The following is a 25,872-nucleotide window of genomic DNA, read 5'->3' on the forward strand; positions in this document are numbered from 1 at the left end:
AAACCTCAGGTTTTTAAATAAAATTTAAAATTGAACTGTGAAGTAAAACAGAGTAGGACTTTACTACTCATTGGGCAATCGGCCTTCTTTTCCTACGCACTTGCTCTTTTTGGCTTTTTCATGACCGGGAGCACCATGATCAGCACCGCCGACCCCCCCAGCACCCAACCTTCGCCCTCCCGGAGTGCGTTTTCATTCTGCGCCTGATCCTGCCGCGTTTTAAAAGCGGCGCTCGTGCGCGGGACAGGCAAGACGTCGGCATTTTCGACGGACAGTGAACGCATCAACGAGGGAGAGCGGGGCTGCACGAGCGCTCCCCGCTCCCTCCTCCCTCCCGCGCATCACCGCGCGTGTGCCCGCCGTTGTTGGCGCGCGCACGCGAGGTGGCGGGGGGTTGTGCTCGCTCCTGCTCTCCCTGCTCTCTGACCCCAGTGGCAGCTCCGACTCACTGCACTCCGGCTCCGTCACGCCGAGGCTTCTCTCCCCCTCTCTGCCCGTTGTCTGTCAGTGTCTCTCGCTCTCCTCTCCGGCTCTCTACCCCCTCGCTCTGTTGTCTGGTTTATTTCCACAGAAGCCAGCCAAGGTCCCCCCGGGTCGAAGGTTCTGCCCTACCCGCGCAGACTGCCGCAACCTCCGGACGGCCGCGTACCAACCTGCCCGCTCCCCTGCTCCTGCCGCATGGACCCGCGTTCCTCCTCCTCCTCCTCCGCCGCCGCCGCCACCACCGCCGCCGCTTAGAGGGCGACCCCGACCTGACGGTCTTTCTCCGTCCAGATTGGAAAGGCACTCCAAAAGCCCCACACGCCGAAGGTAGAGCAACATTTCCGCTTTGCTTTGAGAACCGGGGAGGGTGGGAGGGGAGAGACGGAGAAGGGGAGAGAAAAAAAAGACATTCTTGATACAAAGCCGTCGGTTAAAAGGTGGCTTGTCAGTTACGTGGACGCAGGAGAGGCTGGCGCGGCGGTGCCGTGACACCGAGCACCTTTTCGGCTGTTTTTATCCTTCCTGGAGCAGAGTTCAGGATCACACGGAACCTCTCCTTTTGTGTGCGTCTCGGCGAGCGGCGCAGAGCTCGTATCGCGCATTTGAATAGCACCAGAAAGGGTCAATTTATTCGCCTTCACCCGCTCTGCTGTAACCGGAGTGGTTTCCACCGGTGAAGTTAGATTTATGGTGTGTATCGGGGCTCCGTGTGGAACCACCAGCCGGACTGACAATGCGTGCGTGTGCGTGCGTGTGTATGTGTGTGTTTGCGCGCCTCCGTTTGAGAGAAGCGGTTCATTGTGAAGCTCCAGCCTGCATAATAAAAAATCCAGTGCCAGGGCAGGTTTTAGCAAGCTAAGCTACACAGCTAGTTGGCTGCTACTGTAGCCACAAGATAGGGACAGACAGGCAGGAGCACACTGCACACACAAGCTTAGTTTTTGGGCCTACATTTGCCAAAAAACAGCCCAAAAACCAACAAATAAATGAGTGTAGTCATGTAAAAAGCCAGGCGTGGTAGTGAGAGTTATTGCTACATGCAAAAACATGTGGCAAAGAATTGAAGTTGAATTCTCCCCCCCCAACAAAAATCTGTAAAGTTGTGTGGCAGCATAAACTCTAATGTTAAGATCTTCTTCCATTCAGCTGCTGGAGTCCAATATAAATTTGGACGTGCGTGATCAGCCGCTGCACCAGACTGTTCAGAGCAGTGTTTTGTGATGGGGTAAAAAAAATAAAAAGGAAATTTAAAATATTCAGCCACCGGAGGTCACTGATTTCTTTACAATCACCACTGCCTCCATCAGCTGAACTCCAGTGCTGCTCATTACCCTCTGGGAAGAAAAAAAAAATTGAGGGCTTATTTTTTCTTCTTTCCCCTCCCGGCTGCATCAGGAATTCAGGTATAAAAAGCTTGTCAAGCCCACCGTGGCTACTTTGCTGTCAGTCAGAGAGGTCAGACAGGAGGGAAGCTCAGCCGACGCACGGCTCTGACGCTCCGTTTTAGCTGCTTTTCCAGTCTGATGGCAGGTGAGTCGCTCCTGGAACAATAAAAGCAGAACTTTCTTTAATTTGCGCGTGTCTGGGGTAGCTGCTGGCATCGCCAGACCTGCATTGTCTGTCTAAATTCTGAGGAATTTCTTTTATTAGAGGATTTACAATGTGATCACCACAGCAGCTTTTCTTCTGCCTCTTCGATATGCAACAAGCTAATTCCTCTCTGGCACGACAGCGGCATTTTTAAAAAAGCATTTAAACAATTTATTATATTGGTTTTAATTTAAGCTGGATGATGAGAAACAATTAAACGTGAACCTTCCAGGCTGCACATCGTCACAGTCCTGACATTCTGAATTTTCCTCACGGAAATATAAGCTTGGGTGAATAGGTGAAATGTATTCATTTTATTTAATTTGTCAGTTTTAAATTAGAATGTTGTGCTTTAATGAGTTCCCTAAATTATGTTTTTCTCCTAAAAATTGAGTTACTGCTGCAGGGGGGGGATGTGATCGTACAACCGTGCAGGAAAACGTGCTCATCTTGTGCACACATTGGAATTAATTATCAGTAATTAAAATAGTAATGTCTCTTTAATTGATGGTTTTCTTTGTGCCCTGTTCTTTAAAATGCCACTTTATTTCTGAATGTGTGTTAAAAAAAAAAAACATGTTTGTTCAAAAACTTAAAACTGTGTGTGTGTGTGTGTGTGTGTGTGTGTGTGTGTGTGCGTGTGTGTGTGCGTGTGTGTGTGTGTCCCTGTCAGTACAGACTGCAGCGTGTCGTAGTCGAGTCGGTCAACTGGGTCGTTGCAGCTCCCGCTGACGGGAAAATTCCCACACTTCCGAGAGCGGCTCTGAAGGATGACTGCCGCAAGGCTCGCTGCTGAATCCCGGTGAACCGACGGCGTCTCATGTCCAAACGGCGGAAGGATGGCTCATGGCAAAGTGACCATCACGGTGGACGAGTACAGCTCCAACCCCACACAGGCCTTCACACACTACAACATCAACCAGAGCCGCTTCCAACCTCCACACGTGCACATGTAAGTCCGACACCTGCGGCCAAAGTGCAAGCAACGTCTCGGTACAATGTAAACATTTTACTTCAAGCTGGTTTTATCTCGCGTTTATCTCACAGTTTCGTGAGTTTTAATTAGAGAATCCGAGGCCCGGCTGGGGAAAAGGTGGGAACGTTTTCAGTGTCGGTGGGAAACCAGTCCAGGTCCAGTTTGATGAGGAGTATTTGTCCTCTGACTTCATGCCAGAAGCTGCTCGGCCTTTTTAACCTCAGAGGAGACGGAACCCGGTTTCCTCAGGAGTTTGTCTGTGCGTTCAGGTCGACCGGCTTCCTTATCAGCCCTTGTTATCGCGGCGTGTTCTCGTCCTGGTGCATTACCGCTCTGTCTGCATTAGGCCGCTCTCTTTATTTATTTATCCGCCGGTTACTTAAGGTCTTTGGCGCTCTTGTGCGTCTCTCATTAGTGGGTCGGAGCGCGGTGACCTGCTAACCCTCGCCACGCTCCCACGCTCGCTGCGTGGTCCTCTCCGCCATGGCCGAAAGGTGTTTGGAGCTTTTTTTCCGGTTAGGTCGGGTTTACATGTGCGAAATGACGAAGAACGACCCTTTCCTCTCACATTTCGTAAGGGTTGCACCGACCCGGCAGGAGGATCTCAAGTTGATATGTCGGGTTAATTACGAGGATCTCTGATGTAACTGGAAAGTCGGCAGAGGCCGAAGTGAGTGAAGTTTTCCTCCTTTTAACTTTGGATAAGAGACTGAGGGTTTCCCAGGATTGATGTGAAAGTAAATTGTCGGAGGTGAAGAGGAGCCGCACGGCTACTGGATCAGGGAAAATTGTAAGAAGAGTGTTTTAGCGTAAAGGGAAGTAAAAATCAGTGCATGCGGAAAATCAACACCTGGATAACGAAACGCTTTCAATTTTATTTGAGGTTCCACTTGGGTGCAACGGGATTATTTTCCTGAGATGCTTGGATTACGGACCCTCGTACCTTCCTCCACGTTGCTGCCTGTTCTGTTGCGCCTCCTCGGCTGTCGGCAGGCGGAGATGAGGTCAACCAGAACAATTTAATTTGTTTTATATTTGAAATGGATCTCTACTATCAAATACGTTTCCGCTGCTTGGTTCCTTATTTTTCATTTTCGTAAGTATTTTTTGCCTTTACGTCTTTACGACATACCTGCAGCGCCGCACCAGAAAGGAAACCGTTCAATCAAACATCTGCCTGAGAAAATGGAAAACTAAAAGGTTGTGAATGAGTTGAAACGGAGCAGCATTAAATGAGCAGCGTGTAAATAATCCAGGCGGTTCTCCTGAAGCTTGTGGCTCGGAGCTGCTGGTGTTTTTGTGGGGGTTTTCGGAGGCAAAGCCCACTCTTGGAGAGTGGATGTGTTGGAGCTGTGGGGCCTCTCAGAAGATATGTGTTTGGATAAATACATTAGGCCGTTTCCTGGCTGCTACAGAGCCTGCAGTGTTTTACTCGGCCATTCTTAAACTCAGATTGGGATCCTCGGGATCTCTCACACTCACACACGCTCGCTCCCATAAGCCCCCCCCTCCCGTTTAAGTGCTTATAGAATACGCGCTCTGTTCTGGGAAAGTAAAGGCTTGTTTAGATACGAGAGATAATGATCCGACTTGCTCCGGGCTTCCCACTCTCCGTGTCCACAAGTTTTTGGACATAAAGTTGCTGCTTCCCTGAAAGCAAAGAAAGGGGAAAAACTGCTAGTGGTGGCGGTGGGGGGGTGCCTGCCTTTTGAAATACAATCTCAGCTCTAATGTGCCCCCCTCCCTCTGCCCCCAGACAGAATATTTAGATTTCTGTGATGGAGTACAGCAGCGTTTTTGTCTGGCGTGGAAGGTATCACACTCTGAAGCTCTGCATGAGAACACACGCGCACACACACACACACACACACACACACACACACACACACACTGGAGCAGACGCAGAGTTACGCCTTCGGGTACGTGACCCCCCAAAGTCAATGTGGGCTTTGACTGGACGTCTCGCTCCGTTGGTTACTGAGCGACGGAACTCGGTCCAGTCCCGTTTGCGTCTGGTTTATTTTTTCTCCCGCGCCGCCTTCCCCCCCCACCCTCCCTCCTCGTCGTCCCCTCGAAGCGAAGCGCTCAGCAACTTGGAACATATGCTTCGAGTTGGGACAGTAATGGTTTGAAATCCAATTTGATCCGGGCCTGACTGCAGGAATGCCCGACACACAAACAGACAAATGAAGGAGATCCATCGGCGAGGCTTCAATCACTCCACAAAACAGACTTTAAACATTTCTAAAACATTCTGAAAATGTCTCATTTCCTCTAATATCAGCTTCAAATTTAAATCTAATAGATTCAAACATTTAATTTCTTGGGCAAATATTTGAAAAAAGAAAGAAGTCCAGATAGTTATGATGCTGTCTTAAATGATTTAAGATAATAAAAATGAAGAAGAAAGTGTGAACTGCGTCCAAACTGAGACCCGGAAAAGAAAGTGCATTTGTCCGGATCCTTGTGTGGATTCCAAGACAGATGTGGCATTTGCTGATTTGAGTGGATTCACTTAATTTCCTTTCTTTAAAATGTTCTTGTTTACTTGCTGGCTAAAAACCTCAGTTCTGATGTTGGGTAATGGAGGCTCTTCAAGCCTTCCCTCCATCAGAAATACTCCACATTTAACAGACTCCCTCTCCTCCACATGCCTTGTTAATTATTCCCGCCTTCTGAATAATTGAGGAGCTCGTAAGTATGAATCATTTACCGCCACCGCCTGCATCCGCTCACATGGATATTCTGACACGAGCTGAACGCGGCTGTCACACATTCCTTTTTTTTGAGGTTTTATTAATGGGCCATGACAAATTTACCTCCACTTCCTTTACATGGTGTGGTGGAAAAGAGGCTGCCAATGTGGAAATTCTGAGTTTAAGCGTTACGTTTTTATTTTAGCGGGAGAAATGTGGCCCCAGTGTCGCCGCGCCTGCTGATTTATGTGCACGCACAGTTGAATCTGCGGTGGTGTACATTAATGAGTTTGTCCGTTAGAAGAAGGGGGGCCGAATCAGGTGCTGAAAAGGTCAGTAAGTCGGATGCTACCCTCTCTGGGTGTCTAGACTGCTCATGTGTGACTTGATGCAAGTCACCAGGTCACCATTTGAAATGTCCACTTTCATCGGGATATTAACGTCCGTGCCTCAATCTGCAGCTTCTTACGTCACAGGCAACCCAGGAACGTTTGTAACATCATGCAATTAAACATCACGTTACATTGAGCAGTAGTGTTATTGGTAAAAACAGACGCACGTACAGGTTTAAGTCATCTTACTGAATCTGACCAGTGGTTAGAAGAGAGTGATGACGAGTTGGCACTCACAGATTTGTCCGCCAGTCGGTGGACTACAGTGGGTTTAGCTCCACCCACATCCTACTGTACGACGGCGGAAGAGTTTATAAAGACGTTCCACTCAGCCAAGAAGTGACTTTAGCGTTTCAGCTCAAGTGGAACCATCGCTGAAGAGGTTTGAAATGCTTTTAGGTGTGATTGACTCAGTACAATCGTCCTGTACTGATGGAACTGGCGTGTTCAGACCCTGTAGGGAGCAAAAGCACAAATGTTAATTAGTCAAAAAGAGATTTTTAATCTTTTTTTTTTGTACTTCATTAAGCAGCCTGTTGCTGAAACATGTTGGTAACCTTGGGATGGCTGTTTTCATTAACGGCACACAGAGAACACTCTAATCTGGTTCCTGCCCCACCTATCTGTCCTATTTTCCTCCCAGTTTGTGGTGGGACGACATTCAGTCTTCTGCTCTCATTGGAACAAAGAGCTGGTCCCATTTCATGGCCTTTTGCTTCTGTCTGCCGCCATGGCTTGCCAACAGGAGTGGAGGGTCTTTTGTAACAGGAGAACCCTTGATTAAATTCCCTCTCCACCCCTGACCTGCAGTGAGGGCCTGGCGGGACAGCGGCGGTGGGGCGGTGGGTTAAGTGACAGTTGACATTGGGCAGATCTCCTGTTTTCGAGATGAAGCCCTTTTGATGTCTCCGAGATTTGGGCCTCTGATCCCCGGAGCCTGGCATCAGGGGGCACAATCTCCCGATGATGTCACTTCCCTCTTGAAAGCAGAGGTATCGCTCCACGAGCCTGTGATTCCTCAGCTTGACAAGTCTATTTATGCATGTGCGTCCTTATCCGTCTGCACAATTGTGCTGCTGTTCTTTTAAAGATCCCACATTGCACAATTAAGTGTTTCACCATCAAAACCTCCCCCTGAAACAATATGAATCTGAAGATTTTCTTCTGATTTTCACATGCTGATTGTGAACATGCTCCATGTTCACAGAATATTATTTTGATGCATTTCTTTCAGCTGGAACTGTTAAAGTTAAATACACTGTGTTGTAAGCTTGGTTGTCTGACTACCCCTCTAAATGTTTTCCTGCCCCAGGGAGGGGCCAAGTCATACCTGACTCCTCTGTGTTTCTCCCATCAGCCCTGCAGCCAAACAGACTGTCAGCAGCACAATTAGGCCTGCGCCATAATGAAAGGGGCATTAGCAGAAGCAATTTATTTCCCAGCTCAGTGCCGGAAGGTTTCTCTGGCGCGGGCTTTGTGTGCCTTACTCTGCCATTATGGGAGGAATGAGGAGGACGCAGCCCACCCGAACAAATGGAGTGTGAGGAGGGTTGAGGCCAAAGACTGTCATTCTTCATTTTTAAAAAATAATTCTGGCTTTACTTGTGTTTCCTTTTAATTAATTTTTTACCCCCTGTCTTTTTGTGAACTCTGCCGCTAATTTCTGTTTGCTTTGGCCCTTTTGGGATTTCTCTTTGCTTGTTCTTGTCTTCAACCTTTGCCTATCTTTCCACTCCCCTTGGGCCCCCCCCTCCTTCCCCGTTGTTCCTGTGTTCGTTTTGTTCCTCTGAAGTTTATTGAATTAGTGCCGACAGCTGAAATGCAGAAGATAAGAGAGACGTTCTCGCTGCTTCTTGGTATTGTGCCGTGAATAAGTAAGCGGAGGGTTTTGTCAGAGTGTGTGTGGTTGTGTGTCCTCACGTTTATAACACATTAAGTAGCAAAATTCACATTTTGGTAGCAAAGTGGGGCCGTTTCACTGTGCCGCACAACTTCAGAGGGCTGTTTGAGGGTTAAGCCATGGCTCTTAAGGTTAGAATTGGGTTTAGGTCAGGGTGAGAGGGTTAGTTGGGATGGTTAGGTATGGTATTATGTCTATAAAAGTCCCAACAAAGAGAGAAATGTGAGGTGTGTGTATGGGGAGGGGGGAGGTTATAGATGGAGGAAATAGGAAGCATTGTGTTTTGATGTTTACTTTGAAGAAGCAATAAAGCGGGAACAACAGTGGCTACATTTTTAGCTCAGTGGAGCCAAACAGTACATTTTCCTTTCTGGTCTGGAGTCTGAAAAGGATACGGAGATGCTCCGAGCTTCAGTTATCATTTGTTTTGATTGGAGTTCAGAGATGTGGGTCGTCTCTGTTCTTTCAGCCTGGCGGAAAAAAGCCTTTGCAGACAAATTTCTCAATTATAATTATTGACATTCAACATGGTGGGTGAAAAGTTAAACTTCTTTTCTTACCCGAACAAAAGCTGGAAAATAACCAAGGCTTTAAAAAAAAAATGCACGCACCCCTTCTGGACCTTTGGTTTCAGACGCTCTCCGCCTGTGTTGTGAAAGTGACCGATTGCTTTCGTTTGTGCTCTGCCTGCATTTCCTGCGTGCGTGACTTCAGCATTGTCATATATCACAATCGTTTTTCGCAGTGTGGCAAAATGCCTCCTTATAAATCACACCACTGTGTTGAAGAGTAAATCTGATTGGTTAAAAGTTACAGTTGGTGGTGTTCCAAGGTTCTCAAATATGGGTTTAAAAGACAACAAGAGAAGAACTGGGGGGCAGAACTGGAGGCCTGAATGGTGCAGCGATGCTCCATCACCGGTATTTCACATCAACTCTCGTTCGTTGGTGGGAAATCTTCAATGGCGTTTCACAAGGAGGAGGAGCTTGATGGTAATTATTCCGAAGCAGGTGTGAGCAGGTATAAAACAGCCAGAGCGCCAACAGAGCTGTGACTGACAAGTGTTTCTGTCTGAGGCAAGTGGGCCGAGGCAAGGTCGACGACCCCATTAACCCCGCCTTGACCCGGTCTCGATGTATGGTCCACTGGAGGCTGGGCGGTTTATGGTGACCTCCACGACGCTCTTGTGTACCTCTGGCCCTTCAGTCTTTTTGTGATGATTTTTGTTTTTCAAACTTTGCTGGAACACAACGGAGAGACATTGTCCCTGTTCCTGACCTCATCAACATCCAGCGCCTCCGTGATAAACTGGGAGGCCAGAACTTGAGCCAGGACTCGTCACCTAACATCATTGGCTGACCTCACTCACCCTTTTGTGGGTAAATGGGAGCAAATCCCAGCAGTCGGCAGAAGACTGAGGCCCACATGGCAGAATATCAAAGACCGGGGTTCACTTCAGGATTTATGCCCTTCACTGTTCATTTTGCTTTGACGCAACAATAACAATATTTTGATTTATCTGTTTATTGTTACAAATTTTAAAAAGCACGATGGAAAAAAACTCTTTCTTTCTTCAGCAAAGCAGCAAAAAGGCTCGGCCCATTTTGGAGGGTAAGCGCAGGAAGCACTGCAATCAATCACGCCCATTAAGCTTTTTCCTTAAAGAGGCCGAACCGCCATAGGCTGGCGCAGCCGGCGACCTTCTTATCTGCAACAAGTAAAGTGTCGCATTTGAAGTAGCGAGTTCGCCCTGAACTCTGACCCCGCGTATTAGCCAGGAGGCCAGGGAGCCAAGTGTGTGGAGTCAGAGTGAATATCCCCCGACCGACATCAGAGAGCGCTTCTCCTTCCCTCCGTCTGTGTCTCCCACGCTGATTTATACTTCTGTCACTGTGATTTTCTTCACTGGGATCCACAGAACCAATAACTGCCTGGCCCCTTTTCACATTTATTGCTTTTGATCTGCAAGTATTTTTAGAGGGAAGAACATCGTGGTTGTTGCACGAATATAGAAATATTGAAAATGTGCTTTTAAGTGTGTTCATGTTATTTGCAAAAGGCTATAGCAGCATTTAATACTGAAGTGGTTTTTTTTTTAAGGTTAATATCCTGTTTTCAAATACGTGGATGCGTTTCAGTCATTGCGTTAACATCTGTTACAATCAGGATTGTCTGGGCGCGCTTCACAGAAACCCAGAGTCTGACCCCTGAGCAAGCATTTTCATGCATCAGTGACAAGGAAAAACTCCCTTTTTAACAGCAGACTCGTATGGGGGACCCCTGCTGATGGGCACCCCTGTGGGGGGGGGGACTGATGCATTGCCCAAATTCAATGAGAAGGCAACAGACATAAGGCAGGTTTTTGAACAGAAGAGATTAAGTTGAGGAATAGCTGTATATATTTGAGTAACATCTGTGTGGCAAAGAAAAAGCTGCACTGCTTGATTAGAAGTTATATTACCTTGTAGAAATGCAATAAGGTGGATGAGACTCAGCAAAGCTCCCAAAACTTGTTTTTATGCTGTGGTGTTGCAGCCTCAGGTGGAGAAGAGTTAATGCACTGAAGTTCCTCTAGGATCAGACTTTTTATTTTTCATCCAGCAGTTATTCCTCCAGACCTCGATTTTTAGCCTTCCAATGTCACAGCAGATTTAAGAGTGCTCTTACCGGCCTCCAGCACATTAGCATTTCTCCTCTTTCCCTCCACAGTCTCCCTCTGATGTCACCCTGAAGCTCAGACATGTTAACAGGAACCTCCATGCTAACATCCTTTAGCCTGCCAGCAGAGAATATTCTGTTCCCTGCTGTCAGAGAGCAAACTTTTTCATTTCCACCGTCTGGGTTTACAATAGATCAGAGGCTCTGCTGAACTCCCGAACTCTTGTATGCATTACTAATGAATCTCTGGATGGTTGCAGTCGTATGCTAACAGGAAAGATGGGGGTCTTGTATGCAGCATTATTGTGAAGGCTGCTCGGCTCAGGTCTGCTCTAATTGATAGGGGCTCCTGGTATTTACCTACATTCTCAGGGCGGATTAAATCTCAAAGGAAAAAGGGGAGGGCCCGGAGGTTGTTTTCCTTCACAGCTTTGTTCTTAAATGGGTGTGCTTCTTTTGTTTGCACTCATATTTTGTGTTTACCTGTGGTTTTTTAATCCCACACGCCCCCCCATCTGTCTGTCTCTGTCCTTCCTTTATGAGGAGATCCGTTGGATTTTGAAGAGCTGCGTGATGCTGCGACTCCACAATGCAGCAACTCTCCAGACACACTGAGATGCAGTTGCTGCTGTGTGTGTGAGACAAGTCGTGTTTGTGCATCTCCACTCTGTAACAGTGAGGAACCCTACCTGGATAAAACACCTACTTATTTATCAAGCAGAATAACAATCAGATTCTTTTTCAGGCTAAATTTGCAGTCCACAGATTGGATCAGGCCTGTAATCAGTCAGTGTTTGTCAGGCTTTTTCTATTAAGGGGAATCAGTCTTCTGTTCTCGGGCTCAAAAGAGTTCTGAAGGGAATCATCTACAACATGCTGATATGTGGTCAAAATCCATTAGTATCTATGCAAATTTAATTGGATTTGTACATCCCATGAGAAGACACAAGACCAGCAGGTGGAGGATAATGGTGCTGTTAACTGATTTCTGAACAGTGAAAACTACTGGATGCCGCTTTGATAAGAATGGATTCCTCATTTAAAAAATAGAATAAATCACTTTAAAATTGCAAATCTCTGCTGGCTCCTGTGCTTCGAGAGGAGCGAGGTGGTCTGTTGCCCCTGACTTCTCTATTTGGAGGTGTCTTGGTCGTGTTCATCTAGAAGGAGGCCCTGAGGCAGACACAGAAAACTCTGGAGGGATTACGTCTCCTGTCCTTCGCTGGAAAGGCTCTGTTCTCCGGGAGGAGCTGGAGCAGGTAGCTCCTGCCTGCTGAAATCGCTGCAACCTCGACCTCCATATGTAGCATGTTTAGCCCGTGTATGTATGACATATTTGCACGGTCGCCTTCTCTAAGCATCTGACCAATTGTAAAACCGAGGCTCTGCAGGTTGCTTAGCACCACCGTGCCGGTAGCCTTACGCCTAAAATGTCCTCGTGGAAAAGTGAGGAAAACAAGTGGGGCAGAGTCGAGTAGGTACGAGGAAGTGCTAACGCCCATCAGACGCCGGCTGCAGATGGTGGCTGCGCTGCAGACTTCACACCACATATGGTGACCAGCTGCTACACCCTTTTCCTACCAGCAACAGGACCTTGATAATGATTGTTCATCTTAGAGCAGAACAGATTTCTAGGCTAATTGTTTTTAATGTCTTGCTCTACGTGCCTTTCAAATGTTTCAAAAGTAGGAAAAACATTCTGCCCAGATCTTTAATGCAGTGTTCTTTAGGTGCCTATTTTCTTCCAGTCTAAAACCTTATGCAGAGGGTATTATGGTATGTTTTATGCTAGTTAATAGCATGTTTTCTGGTCGGGTTGAACGCGGCGGTGTTCATTATGTGTCTGACGACCGATAGAAAGGCATCCCTTCTAATAAAATAATGGTGTAGTGGCAGTGTGCTGCAAGATTGCACATTGTGGACTTCCGTGACAGACAAGATGATTTCCTCCCCTTTTTCCTTTTCTTTCAGAAGAAAGTATGCCTTTTTTGTAACGGACGTACTCTGGGCAAACAAAAAGGGATGAAGAAAAGGCTCCTTTCTCCCAGATTCCTGCTTAAGTGGTTTTTTTGAGTTCAGATAATGGATTGAAAGTACATGGCTGGCTTTAATTCCCTGCTTCTTAAGCCAATCAGATGCCACAAAACATCCATTGCAACCCCCCAACCCCACCCCCTCTCCACGCACAAATCAAGATGGGCTCTGTTTTTTCCAGTCCAAAGGACATGTTCTCCCTGATGCGCCATTCTCTACACCGCAAAATGTATTTTCTTTTTTAGGCTTTGAGTCCTTGTGCCACATTAGCATTCATTTCCCCAAAACTGCACTTTTGAAATGGGCGGCGAGATAACGTAGCACATTTGACAGTAAAACAAGTCTTTTATCTTCTTCGTAGATTACGTATCCTGGAGACGCACAGTCTCGCCAACAACCCAGCAGCACCAGCGTGCTGAGATTTGGTTTGCAGTTGCATGTTGTAATCTTCAGCTTTTGGCGTTTTGTAGCGTAGAAATAATAAAATGGGATGTGTTGTGTGACGATAATAAAGCCTTCATTTCCCAGGAGTTGCAGCAGAGATTAATCTGAGCTTCTTTGAACACTCCCTGTCTGTGCTGCTGTCTCTACAGGGTGGACCCCATTCCTTATGACACTCCCAAACCGGCAGGGCACACCAGGTTTGTGTGTGTGTCGGACACACACTCGCGTACAGACGGCATCCAGATGCCCTATGGCGACGTCCTTCTTCATATGGGCGACTTCACCGAGCTGGGCTTGCCTTCCGAGGTTAAGAAGTTCAACGACTGGTTAGGTATGGGGCGGCCACGCTGGCACGTTTTCACACTCTCACAATGAACGAATAAAAAAAGAGGCAAAGAAACATGCTGCAAGTACAACCAGACAGCAGACCACACAATAACTCCCCCTCTCAACCGGTGACCCCAACAGCCGCTGTGCTAAAGTGTCCAGTTTAACCCCTCTGACCTAACTCCCTGCCTCAGTTAACCTTTGACCCCTCCCTCTGGCCCTGTGCTGTGGGTGGGAGGGCAGGCTGGAGAAAGTGTGTGCCTGGCAGCAGCGTTTTCATTCATGCTCTCCACTCCAGAGCTAAAGTAAAGAATCGTTTGCAGCCTCTTGTGCGTTCATGTTACATATACAATGCTATCTGAGCCTCTCCCACCGTGGGCATGAATCGATAGGTGCCACCCACAGCAGTGACCTGCACCTCTGAAGACGTCTCAAATCTTTCACGTCTCATCTGCTGATCAAAGTGTCACAGCCTTTTTTCCTGCGCTTTTCAAACAAGTGAAACAAAAATTGTTTTGGGGAAATTTTCACCCCCCCCAAAAAAGCTTATGTGGGTTTATTTTTTTACCTTTCTGTTGCACTCATTTGTAGCGGCCATGAGGTGCTTCAGTTTCGTGGGTCGGAGTGAGACGTGAACTCGCTCGCTCAACCACCCACCGACTCTTTAAACTGCTGCCCTGCGCTGTGCCCCAGTTTTCCCCAAGCAGACACACACACACACACACGCACGCACGTCCCAGTTCTTTCCTCTTCTGTTCTGTTACCAGTTTAGCACCTGGTAGATGCACTGGTTTTTATCTTTGCCTGTCGACAGAGAGACAAATCGGAAACTTTTGCTTCAGCTCGGCTCTGTATGTTTCAGACTGGGCTAACCTTTGATCTGTCTCATCTGCGAGTGTCGTAAGCCATCAAAGCAACAGTAACTGCAGATAAGGATGGGCTACCGTCTGTCCGGGTGGGCTAATATCCTTTTCATGGCTCATAATTCTGGTTAAAATTGAAATCAATGGGTTGTCGGTGTTAATTTTGGGATAAAATAGGAAACGTAAAACTATTTCAACAGAGAATGTGAAGATCATCAGTATTCAATTTGCTGTTAGTGGCTGGAATTACTGTTCCAACACTAGCTTTGGCCAAGTGAAGGATGGAAGGGTAATTATGTGTCCTCTGTCTGCCAAATTCTGGCATCAGTCCCTGAAAGTTTGAGATGTCGACATTGAACTTTTTCCATCGGTGAAAACACGTTTTAGTCACGCTTTTGTTTCTGGCATTTGGAGGCCAGACAGCCCTCAATAGTCTACAAGGCTGACAAAATGTGCAAGCGTCGCATAGAAAATGTCCTTTAACAATAACCAAAACTGTGTGTAAAGGATTTAATAATTCCCTTCCAAGGCTGTTTTTTTACTGTCAGGTCAGGAGCCGGCAGTCTAAAAAGAATTATTGGAAAATGGCATTTTAAAGGCTCATTAGTTCATTAAATTGCTTTTTTTCCTGGTCATGTTTAAATGTCTGAATGCTACTAAAATCCTGGCTATACTGACTACCAATATACGTCTCTCTAATATTAAAATAGTTGCTTACGAAGTGGTCTTAAGAGTAATTATTGTCATAACTCTTATTCTATATTCTATTATAGAGTTAATGAAAGTTAAACTAGCGTCTGGGTCATTGTAATCAATGTAGCTCTGAGCTGCTGCTTTAATCTAATCCCATCGATGTCGGAAATGAGTGTCAGGAGCATGATGATGATGGCGATGATAAAAATAAGGTCCATAGTATAATTTATCAAGCTCAGATGGTTTTCCCCTCATTCAAGCGCAGGTTTCACCTTCTGGAGCAGGACTGCTGTGGAAACTGCTGAAGCAGTCAACTTGTTGTTTTTGTACATTTTGTTCTGCTGGGGAGAAAAATTAGCCTCCATTAAATCACCTCTGAAGTTTCTGACAGAGCACTTGGCCTTCTTTACCAATCTCATTTTGATTTTTCTCCCCCCAGCACATCCCTGTTTGTGGAATAGAGCAAAATAAATAAATCTGGGTGCACCAGCCCCCTCTGTTAGATGTATCACAGTGGCAATAAAAGCAGTAGAAATTCCCAGTAGAGTAATGGAGATGGAGTTGTTCGAGGGTAATTATGTTTTTTCCTCCCGCCTTTTTCACATGTGGTGGGGATGGAGAGAATGATTCGCTTTGGGGTGTGTGTGTGAGTGTGTGAATGGATGTGTGATCCAGTTAGAGTGTTCGGGGACTGAGCGGCGGCGCTCTCATATAAGGTTAGACTGGAATTTATGATCTTGAGATGCGACAAGAGCTAATTTAGAGCAGCGGGAATGAAACCTATAGACTGGGGAGCCATGATTCTTTCATTTTCAGCATTAAGGAGCACACACTCGCACACACTCACACTTTTGACGGATAGGAGTGTTGGGGATTTCTTATTTATCTGCAGCAAGCCATCCTGACCAGAATTTATATTCTGTTCTGTTCGGAACTTCGCCGATGCAGTGTTGCTTTCGCTTGCATCTTTCACTCGCCGACGTCCATTAGAGTCATTACATTTAAGAAATTTGTATATTTGAAGTTAATGCCTTAAAATATGAACTGAACTGAAACACTAAAGGCCTAGCACGAAGGAGACTTCTGTTCTTTTGTTTTTCGTTGGAGAACTGGGATCAAAAAAAGAGTTTGAACTTGTGCACCCATTACTCTCACTTTACTCAATCAGTTACCAGACTTCTTTAAATTCCGCTGCTATAGATGATAAAAATGAGCTAAAGTAGAAGAATCATTTAATCGGGAAGTGCTTAAAATCAAAGATGACGACCGTTTTTTATGTTTTCAAAGACGATTCACCTCCGGTTCTTAAGGTTTCCTCTAAAGCAGAGGGAACCTTAACAATCAAAGACATTTCTTAAGGTTCCTGCTTTAGAGGAACTGACTCCACAGGTATGCGATTGAATTTTCTAATAATGTTAATGTTTAAAATTACTGCTACTAAAAAGTCCTCTTGTGCTCATCGACACATAAATTTGCCAGTTTAGAATCTTCAGAAGACTGAAAGGAAGGAAGAGTGCAGCAGAATCAACAGGGCAGCTTTAAAACCTAAAAGACTGCAGGAGAGAAAAAAGAAATATAGACAGAGAATAGGGGGCTGACAAAGGCCAGGCCCCTGGCTTGTGTGCTCAATCTGCTGGAATAAAGCAGTAAGTCGGTGTCTGATGGCAGAGGGGAACCGGGACAAATCATCCCGACAGAGGAGAGCAAAAAGGCCACGGCAGAGGTTGAAAGATGAGGAGATGGGAATCGTAATGGATGTTCTTCTCTATTTAGTTCAGGTTCATGCTTCCACCAGCTGCCTGGCGTCCACAGAGATGGACTGCGGTCTGCCGGGGTCAACCAGAGCCGTCAGCTGTGGTTCTAACCTCTCTGGCTGCCTGAATTGAGGGCATATTTTCCCCCTGCACTCGTGTTCAGTCCTGATCTGTGTCCAGGGTCAGCTGCACGGGTAGATAGTCGCCCCGCCGGTCTGCTTCTCTCTTCATCAAATCCCATTCACCCTTGAAGGAGAGCAGAGCTGATTGTTGGGGACGTCCGGAAAATAATTTGTCAACACCAAACGCTTAAATATTTGATACATTTCTCATTTGGGCAGTGCTGCATCAGATGGTTGATGCACTTTTCCTCAGTACAGAAAAGGTGATGCCTTTGGGTGGCATTCTTTAATCCTTTATGAAACCAATGATTATATGAGGTTATCTTCATTTGTGCATCTGTTAAAGCTCCAGTTTTCCTGCTTCATCATGGCAGATTCATATTTGTCCTCTCAGTGGTAAATGTTCTTGTATGTTATATTACTAATTAAAATGACTCTGCTGGCTTCTGATACTTGCTTTATTTGCGTTCCTCCCCTGATGATGGATGAATGAAAACAGGGATAGAGGCTTGGCCTTGTGCAATTCCATGTAGGAAGCGTTGTGTATCTCCTCATAAATTCAGACTAATTAAGCTCCCTGAGGGGACATTAACATTTACATCCCACCCTGTGATGAACTGCAGCCTCTGGTCCGCGCTCATTCTCCTCTCTGCCTTCACTGTTGTGCAGATTTGTAATAGAGGACAGTAGAATCTGCCTGAAACTGTTTAGCTGCCATCCAATTTATTTATCTGCGTCCACAGGGGCCTAATGTTTGCCTTGTGTATTTACACGATTCAACGCTGCTCAGTTGATAAATTCAGTGAACAAAGGGGCTGTTTTATCTATTTCAGACTGTTTTGTTTTTTTGACAGATTAGATTGAATATCTTCTAACTTTCACCTGCTTCCTCTCGTCTCTTCTAGGTGGCCTCCCGTACGAGTTTAAGGTGGTGATCGCCGGGAACCACGAGCTGACTTTTGATAAGGACTTTATGGCCGAGCTGGTCAAGCAGGATTACTACCGATTCCCCTCAGTGTCCAAACTCAAACCAGAAGACTTTGACAATGTCCAGTCACTCCTCACAAACTGTGTGTACCTGCAGGATTCGGACGTGACCATTAAAGGATTCCGGATATACGGGACGCCATGGTAAGGCCCGCTGTCTTTACCCAGAGCTCGTTCATTTCACACAGCAGAGTCTCGTTTGTGTTGGTGGATCCCTGAGGTGACGGCATGCTGCCCTCCTCCGTCTGCGTCTGGCTGTCTTCCAGCCCCCCCCTCCCTGCAGTAACTCCACACTCTTACACGCAGGGTGCTATTCCCAGCTCGCACACTCCTTTATGGGCCCAGGACCTCCGCCTGCCGCCCGGGCTTACGTTACACCCGTGTTTTGACACAGGGTTAAGTGATACGCGTGTTACCGGGACGCCGCGTCAATAGGCTCTCAGGTGTGGACAGAAAGCAGGCGGGGGGGGCGTGTTTGTTTGAGTAGCAGCATAGAAAATAGAAGCAGCTGGGAGTTGTGTCTGACAAAGCCTCAGGTGCTGCTTCCACAGCTGCAGTTACACATCTTCATTGGTAGAATAGAACAAAGATCTTTTCTGTCTGAGAAATTCTTTCCTGATGTGTGTTATTGCGCTACTTTTACAAGTCAAACAGCTCATCCAGAACCCAGTGGGTCACGTTCCGGACTTCCTCTGTCCTTCTGTGACTCCATCCGCTCACTTCTGCTGCAGATTCCAAAATAACTATTTAGGTCAAAGCTTCATCCTTCAGCAGCTATAATTAGCTGGTTTGCAGTCTGGCATCACAAGTGCTGGAGGACAGCGACGGGGAGGGGGGGGGCACAGATCTCAGCATTCCTGTTATTACAGCAACAGGAAGAAGAGATTACCTCCTTCTTTTCCCCCTATTCTTCCGCTTCTCCATCCTTCTATTTGAACAGGGAAGGATGTAGCCCCCCCCCCTCTCCCTGGTGGATTTTTAGTGTGAGGGCTGGTAAGTGTCTGTTGTGACAGCTGGAGGTCTCATGGGAATGGACAGCTTGGTGGACCCCCCCCACAAATCTGTGCTCCGTTCCCTCACCTCCTTCACACCCATATGCCACTGCGGCCGGAAGTCTTGCTGCTTTGTCCAGCGTGAGGTCTCACTTAGCCTTTGAGTGACCCCTGCGTTCGTAAAAGTCCACCAGCTCGCCACCTGGGTGGTCAACCCCGACGCCCCTCTGACAGTTTGGTCACCGCGATGCGGCGCGTCACCACCACCTGATAAATCCCGCTTTAGCTGCAGCGGCTGCAGAAACGCAGCAGATTCTGTCACGGCCCCCAGCTTTAAATTCAGAACCAAACAGCAGGTTGTGAGTTCAGCAGGTTAACGGCAGAAGTAAACAAAGCAGAGAAAGGGATCATTAAGTGAAATGCGTTTTTGCTCAGACGATTCTCGACTTATCGGTGGCTGCTCCTCACATCAGGCCTGAAAACACACGCCGTCAGAAAGTTCTTTCATATTTAATCGGCCGGTTTTCCGCCGTTTCCGACGCAAATGTTTTTATGTTAATCAAAAGGAGGGAGTGGGAAAGGAAAGACTCTTCTGAGCTCAGCTCAGTGGGGATGGAGGTGGATTTGGACAAAGCCGATCTCTAGATTGCTTTAACATGTTTGAAACTGTCTCAGATCCAGTCGGTCAAGTCAGAGGTTTACTGTGCATGATGTATTTACGTTTTATTTAATATATTATCCCCTTTAATGCTTAACCTCCCAAAATTTAGATTCTGTTAAATCCCAATTTGAGAGTTCACTCTTCAAAAGTGAAATAAGAAGAACTGTTTTGTCATATTTATAACTAATATTTGTGGATTTTGGTAACATTTTTGCACCGGAATATTCTTAACGCCTTCGGTTGCTCCTAATTCTTTGTTTTAGGCATGTTTGAGTAAAGTTCTCCTGACTTTGTTTTTACAGAACACAGAGAGGCGATCCATGAAAGACGCATAACACATAGTGTTTAATAACACACACACCCACACCCACACACACACACACCACACACACACACACACACACACACAGAGCATGGATCAGATGAGCAGGCTTCCCCACCTTGTCAGTTAAACTGATCTTTTGAAGGTCTATTAGATGGAAGCTTCATATGATTAATGCCATCAACGGGAAACTGTGGCACAGTTATTGACTAACGTGATAAATACTGGGATTTTTTTACCTGCTGTTTGTAAATCTTTAGAAGTAGTCTTAGTGGATGCACACCTTCATCTGACACATGAATGTGCAACAAACTAGTCAATAATTCATTAATGTCCACATCAGACAGCTATGTGCGTCCCCTCAAACACTGCCTTTGTTAGCTAGGGTTGTGTCTGTTAGTGCATTGATTTGAACGGATCTGTCCAAAGAATCGATTCAATTATCATAAATTTGCAGCATATACACACGCATAAATAAGCACACACACCAGCAAGGGGTGACTGCACACTGGTCACAGGTATGTGAGGAATCCTGCTGCTTTTGCCGACTGATAAGCTGATTCAGACCAGACTATACACGCTCTCTGTTTGTACACGTGTGTGTGTGTCTGTGTGTGTGTGTGAGAGAGACAGAGACTGGAGGGTCTTTCTTTCTCTCTGTAGGGATTAACCTGTTTTGTGATTTTGGACTTGACCACAAATTAACTTTGTGGTCGAAGGTCAAACTGTTGCTACTGCTTCCTCCCTGATCCCCCCCCACCCCCTTCCACTGGAGACCCTGTTCGTTCTCCCTCCTCGCCGGCTCCCCTGACATATTCTCCTATTTTCTAATTTCTGGTCCTCTGCCGCCTCATTTTCTTCTCTCGGCCCCTTTTGGTTCCCCTTAACGAAGGAAATGGCATCAGATTTTGCTGGGTTTTCACCAGGAAATGTCCGTTTGTGTGTGTGCGCATGTGTGTGTGTGTTTGTGCGCGCGCGTTACTGCCTCGATCCCAGAGGCAGGAGATTAAATCCAACTGCCCTCATTTGACTCTCTGAAACTCACCTCAAGGGAAACCTAGAGGGCCAAATGCAGATTTGTCATTTGCAGATTTTAGTTTTATTCATGTATTCATTTTTCACTGTAAAGGTCAGGTGTGTGTGTGTGTGTGTGTGTGTGTGAGAGAGAGAGAGGGAGACAGGGTAATGGGAGCAGTGTGCAGTGTTGATGTTTGAATATCAGCCTGTTTAGCCTCAGTTGCTTTCATTACACAGGGGTCAGAGGTCAGACGGTGAAGTTTGTTTAATGTCTCTGCGTAGAAGGATGAGGATTCCCACAGCGACCAGATTTTAATGCTTTTGATCCAGGGCTTTGTTTCCATTTCAAGACAACAGCGTTCATGAACACTGTATTTTGTCAGTATTATCCACCAGGTCCACAGTAGCCCCCCCCCCCTTATTCTTTTAAGGACCCGATATTTGGTCAGCAGGCGTGCCATCTCTGACAAAGCAACTTCTAAGTGACTTTCAGAACAATTCTAAATTCAAGAAACTAGAGAATAATTAAATCCAAATGTTGTAATGCGATTCGGGCCCTTCGCTTTGACTGGCCTCACTGGTCGGCGCGGCCGAAGCGGCGTTTCGTGCCAGCTGCTTTTAGCTTAATCACCCCGAAGTCACCTCTCGGTCTGCGCCAGCCTCTGTCAGTTTGTATTGGCTGTCTGCCCAACACACACACACACACACACACACCACACACACACACACACACACACACACACACACAGTCATCTTTGTCAACGCGTGAGCACATGGCAACATTACCTCTGATGAGGTAATGGGCCTTGACAAATGTCCATCATCAAGAAGTCAACGGCTTCACGGTCGCTCCGCTTTCCCTCCAAAAAGTCGTATCACGGGAAAAGCTGTTTCTCTAAATATGAATTTTTACCGAGCTAATCCGGCCAAATCAAAATATCATTAAAGACAAGCGAACCCAGCAGGGGCCTTTTTAATAAGGTTAAGATGTAAAGGCAGTGAGACGTTTCTGTCATCTGTCCCAGACATATTCATGGACAACACTTGACTCACTGTCCCTGGAGTATTTCAATAGCTGATAATATTACTCTCATCAGCACATAAACTTCAGCTATTTCATGATAGTGCAGTTTAACTCCTGAGGTGTTGTGCTATGATCAATGTTATTTGCAGCCGTAAATTACTGTAAAAGTTCCGTGATTTGGATTTCTTTTAGTCATTAATGATAAAAACAGCTCAGAATGGTTACGTGACCTCCCTGCAGCATCCGCAAATTAGATTATGCATCGCTGTTAGCGCTGTTGTTGTTGGCGGTGCCGCTCCGAGCACCCGGGGGTGCCAGCGCAGCTGTGGACGGTCGCAGGTTACAGATGCTGGAAGGTTCAGACGGCACGGAGCCTCTAGCAGCTGGTGGCGGCGGCTGGAGCGCCACTGGCAGTCTGCTCGGCGAGCCGGTCCAGGCCTGCAGCTGTCGTGCGTGTCAGAAGCGTCGAAAAACATCCTGCACTGCGAGTTCTTCACCTCCTCCTGCTGCAGCTACACTCCTCAGCCCAAAGGTGAGCCCCCAATATGTCAGAGGAAGAGCGATGGGCCCTGACCCTCGTTTAATAAAGCTCCCCTCTGTGGGCTAACGTGCATCTGTCATTGGCCAGACAGCCAGAGGTCTGCAGCACGAGGCCGCCGTCTCCGTAAAACACCCAGACTGAGAAAAGAGCTGAAACAGCTAAAACCTCTCTCTCCATTTAGGGTTCCTGCTGTAGTGAATACTGAGCTTTTGATCCAGATTTAAGACCCCCGTCGGAGGATCACAGCCAAGTGTGCTTTCTTTTCCTGCTTGGTCGGGTCACCGCTTAAAAAAACCACATTAAACATGAGGTGCATTTGTAAATGTAGGTTTTATTTGACTGGAAAGGTTTTTGACCCCTTATGTGTGTGTTTGTTCTGGAGTTGGATGATTGGTGTTTAGGTGTGACGGTACACACACACGGCCTCGGGCTGGAATCTGTAGCTGTTGCCATCATCGTGTGTGTGTGTGTGTGTGTGTGTGTGTGTGTGTGTTCGGGGGGTCTGAGGGCGAGGATAGGGTGCAGTTGTCAGCTTCGTCCTTTTGATGGGAACTTACAAAGACAGATATGGAACAGTGTTTATCCATTTTTCTGTGACCAAACGTACTGAAACTGGAGGAAACGTGCTGCAGAAACACACACCTTGTTTATCTCGGCACTCAGACGCTCGCATGGCTGTTATCGCCTAACGTTGGTCCCATCTTCTTGCTGGAAGCCTCCAGATTCTTTCAGGCGTTGCAGGAACACTCGACGCACCAAGACTGCAGGAAGGCTTCTCCAACGTCGGGAGACATTTTTATTAATAGTGTGTTTTTTCCTGTTCTGTTGTGTTCAGCCCATAATGTCCAAAACGGTGAAACATGTTTTTGTGTCTCCTTCACTAAAGGCCATGTGATAAAGAGAGTGACTGAAGGACACGATCCAGATCCAGATGAGACAGAAATTCCCTTTTAACGACACAGTCAAAGAACACGGCTGATGTTGGGGCTGCTGTGTGTCGAGTCACCCGAGTCCTTTTACAAAGCCGACCCCTAAACGAGCGTTCCTTTAAATCCGTCTGACTCGACGCTTAACACGGTTCACTCTGGTTCACGGGCACTTGACCCAATCCTTGAAAAGACTTTGTCGTGGAAATCTTTTTCACTTTCCTCGGTGCAGCTCACGTGTCAACACAAACTCCGTATGGAACATTGTTTTTTTTTATTTTTTTTATTTTGTACTTTATTGGATCTCCTGGAAAACACACTAAGGTCCGGGGTCTTTTGGTCTGAAAGGACAGTTCTGCAAAGGTCAACAGCATGCTTTTATTCTATATCATTCTCATGTGAGGCACGCAGGGAGCTTTTCTGCCTACAGTTTTTTTTTTTGCGTTATTTCAATGTCAGATTTGACCCTGTGATTACAGCCTTGTGCTTGCACCATTGCGTTCCTCTGAAAGACTCTGAAGTGCACGTTTCCTATGGATGTTCTTTAGTCACGGTGTGAAAGTCTTTCCTCTTTCTTCCCTCCCCTTTTTTTATCATGTTCTATTTTGTCTCTTCTTTCTTTCTCATGTCATTGAGTGGATAAACGTGTGGAGGCGGGTGTTTTTGTTCCGTGAAGACAAAACTGTGCAGTGAAGAGGAATTAAAGGATGGTGGGAAGAGTAAGGAGATGGAGGAGGGGCGTCGGATTGCCTTTGCTGCCTGTTCACGCTGGTTCGCTACCTGCCTGTCATTGGTGGTGCGGTGACCTTTGACCTCGGGACTGGTGGGCCTCAGGAGCAGTGTCGGCTTTAATTAGAGAGCCACACGACCGGACGCTCCGCAGAGCGTCTGATCATTGGCAACAAAAAACGGTCCAGTTCAGGCAGGAGTGGGGTGGAGGGGGACGGGATGGCTGAGTAATTGTGTTGATGCAGCAAAAGAGCGCTGTTGCCTATAGAAACCAGGTCTCACCCACAGAATTCCAAACCTCCTTCTCCTGGTCCAGCAGTGGTGTTCAGAGTCTTAAAATTGCACTACATTACCAAGAGGATTAATTAGATTAAACTCGCTGTTTGCTCGCTCCTTTAAGACTTTTTCCCCTCCTGCAGGACGGCACGGCTCTGTTTGTTTGCTGTTTGTTTCTAATGAGAATAATCAGCGGCGTGGTGGAATAATGAAGCGATTGTTAGGCGGGGGGGATGTGGAATCAGGCGACTGTGCTTGACGGCTCCGTCAATCCACGCAGGGTTGATCAGCAGCGTGTGGACACAGTGAATTTTCCATCTGCTTATTTTACTTCTTCATCGGGAGACTTGAATAGTTTCTGATGGGCAAGATCAGTATTGACGTAGCTGATAAATGGCCGATATTTAAAATATCTTGTCCATCGTTTTGACCTCCCGCCTGTGCTCACGTTAGCTTGCTCACTTTGGCCATTAACAGGCATTAACCCTGAGCCAGGGTCAGCTATGGCCTCTCTGCAGCTACAGCTCTTTCTTTGGTTCACTTCCACCTTAAAATATTTATCCAGGCATTTTACTGTTCCTCTTTACGTCTGCGCTTTGGTGGAAACAGTGGTACGGATCTTTTAATTAAAAGAGGAGAATGTTTTCAAGCAAATGGGCCGAGATGTGAAAGCGAGAGAGGGAGCGGAATGAGCGAGGGATGAAAAGAACGGCAGAGTTAGGAATACAGCAGGGGATTAAAGACAGTGAGCGAGTGTAACAGACCCCTGGCCAGTTTTCTGCTGTAATGAACATTAGGGCTGCGGCATAAATTTAATGACCTGTGAAACAAACAGCGTGGCCGAGACCAGCGCCTCTGAATGCTAAGTGGCTCTATTATTAATTCCAGCTCCAAGATGCTGCTGTGTAAACACGCTGCAAGTCTCTTCCGCCTCTGAGGCACATTAAACACCCGCCTGCGTGTTGGCGTTGTCGAGGCTCACCACGGTGCACGGAAACGGGGTCACGTCTTCCTTTGTACCTGCAGAATTAATGGCATGTTGCCTGTTAACAGCATATCCAGGCTAACTAGCAGGATATGAACAGCGCTGCAGCTAATGGTTAGTCGCCCTGATAATGAATGGCTTAGCGATGGGGCATGTGCCAATAAACATGGTCCACTTTCTTGGAAATTAGCAGGCAAACTGATATAAACTAATAGCATCCTGTTCTGACATGTCGTCATGGTTTCGGCTGCAGTTTCGTTTGAATCTCGGGAAAAGGGGATTAAAATGTGTATGATACTCGTTAGGAGTTTATGACGTCTGTATAATGTTAATGATGAGCTGTTTACTCAGAATCTCTCTGCTATATTGTGTAAAATAGTGTTAAATCCTGGTGCCACAAATTATAGGTATTAATTTGCAATATAATTATTTTTTTTCCATCAAATAATTCACATCGAGAAGACAGTTACAATCTTGTTG

General features: G+C 46.5%; 1 protein-coding gene across 3 annotated transcripts in view; it reads left to right on the plus strand.

Annotated features, from left to right (window-relative positions):
* Nucleotides 1–224: 224 nt before the first annotated feature.
* mpped2a (metallophosphoesterase domain containing 2a) overlaps nt 225–25,872 on the plus strand; it is a 34,918-nt gene continuing 9,270 nt past the window's right edge. Inside the window, exons 1-5 of one of the 3 annotated variants that reach the window (XM_057019320.1) lie at nt 225–810; nt 1,879–2,013; nt 2,752–3,025; nt 13,323–13,504; nt 17,838–18,063. In XM_057019320.1, the coding sequence (XP_056875300.1) occupies nt 2,913–3,025; nt 13,323–13,504; nt 17,838–18,063 (521 nt within the window). In that variant the 5' untranslated portion in view covers nt 225–810; nt 1,879–2,013; nt 2,752–2,912. Of the gene's footprint in view, nt 811–1,878; nt 2,014–2,746; nt 3,026–13,322; nt 13,505–17,837; nt 18,064–25,872 lie in introns of all 3 variants that reach the window. The other 2 variants (XM_057019329.1, XM_057019312.1) reach the window with 2 other exon arrangements.

This window comes from Takifugu flavidus, chromosome 2 (genome assembly GCF_003711565.1).
Source record: "Takifugu flavidus isolate HTHZ2018 chromosome 2, ASM371156v2, whole genome shotgun sequence".
NCBI lineage: Eukaryota > Metazoa > Chordata > Actinopteri > Tetraodontiformes > Tetraodontidae > Takifugu > Takifugu flavidus.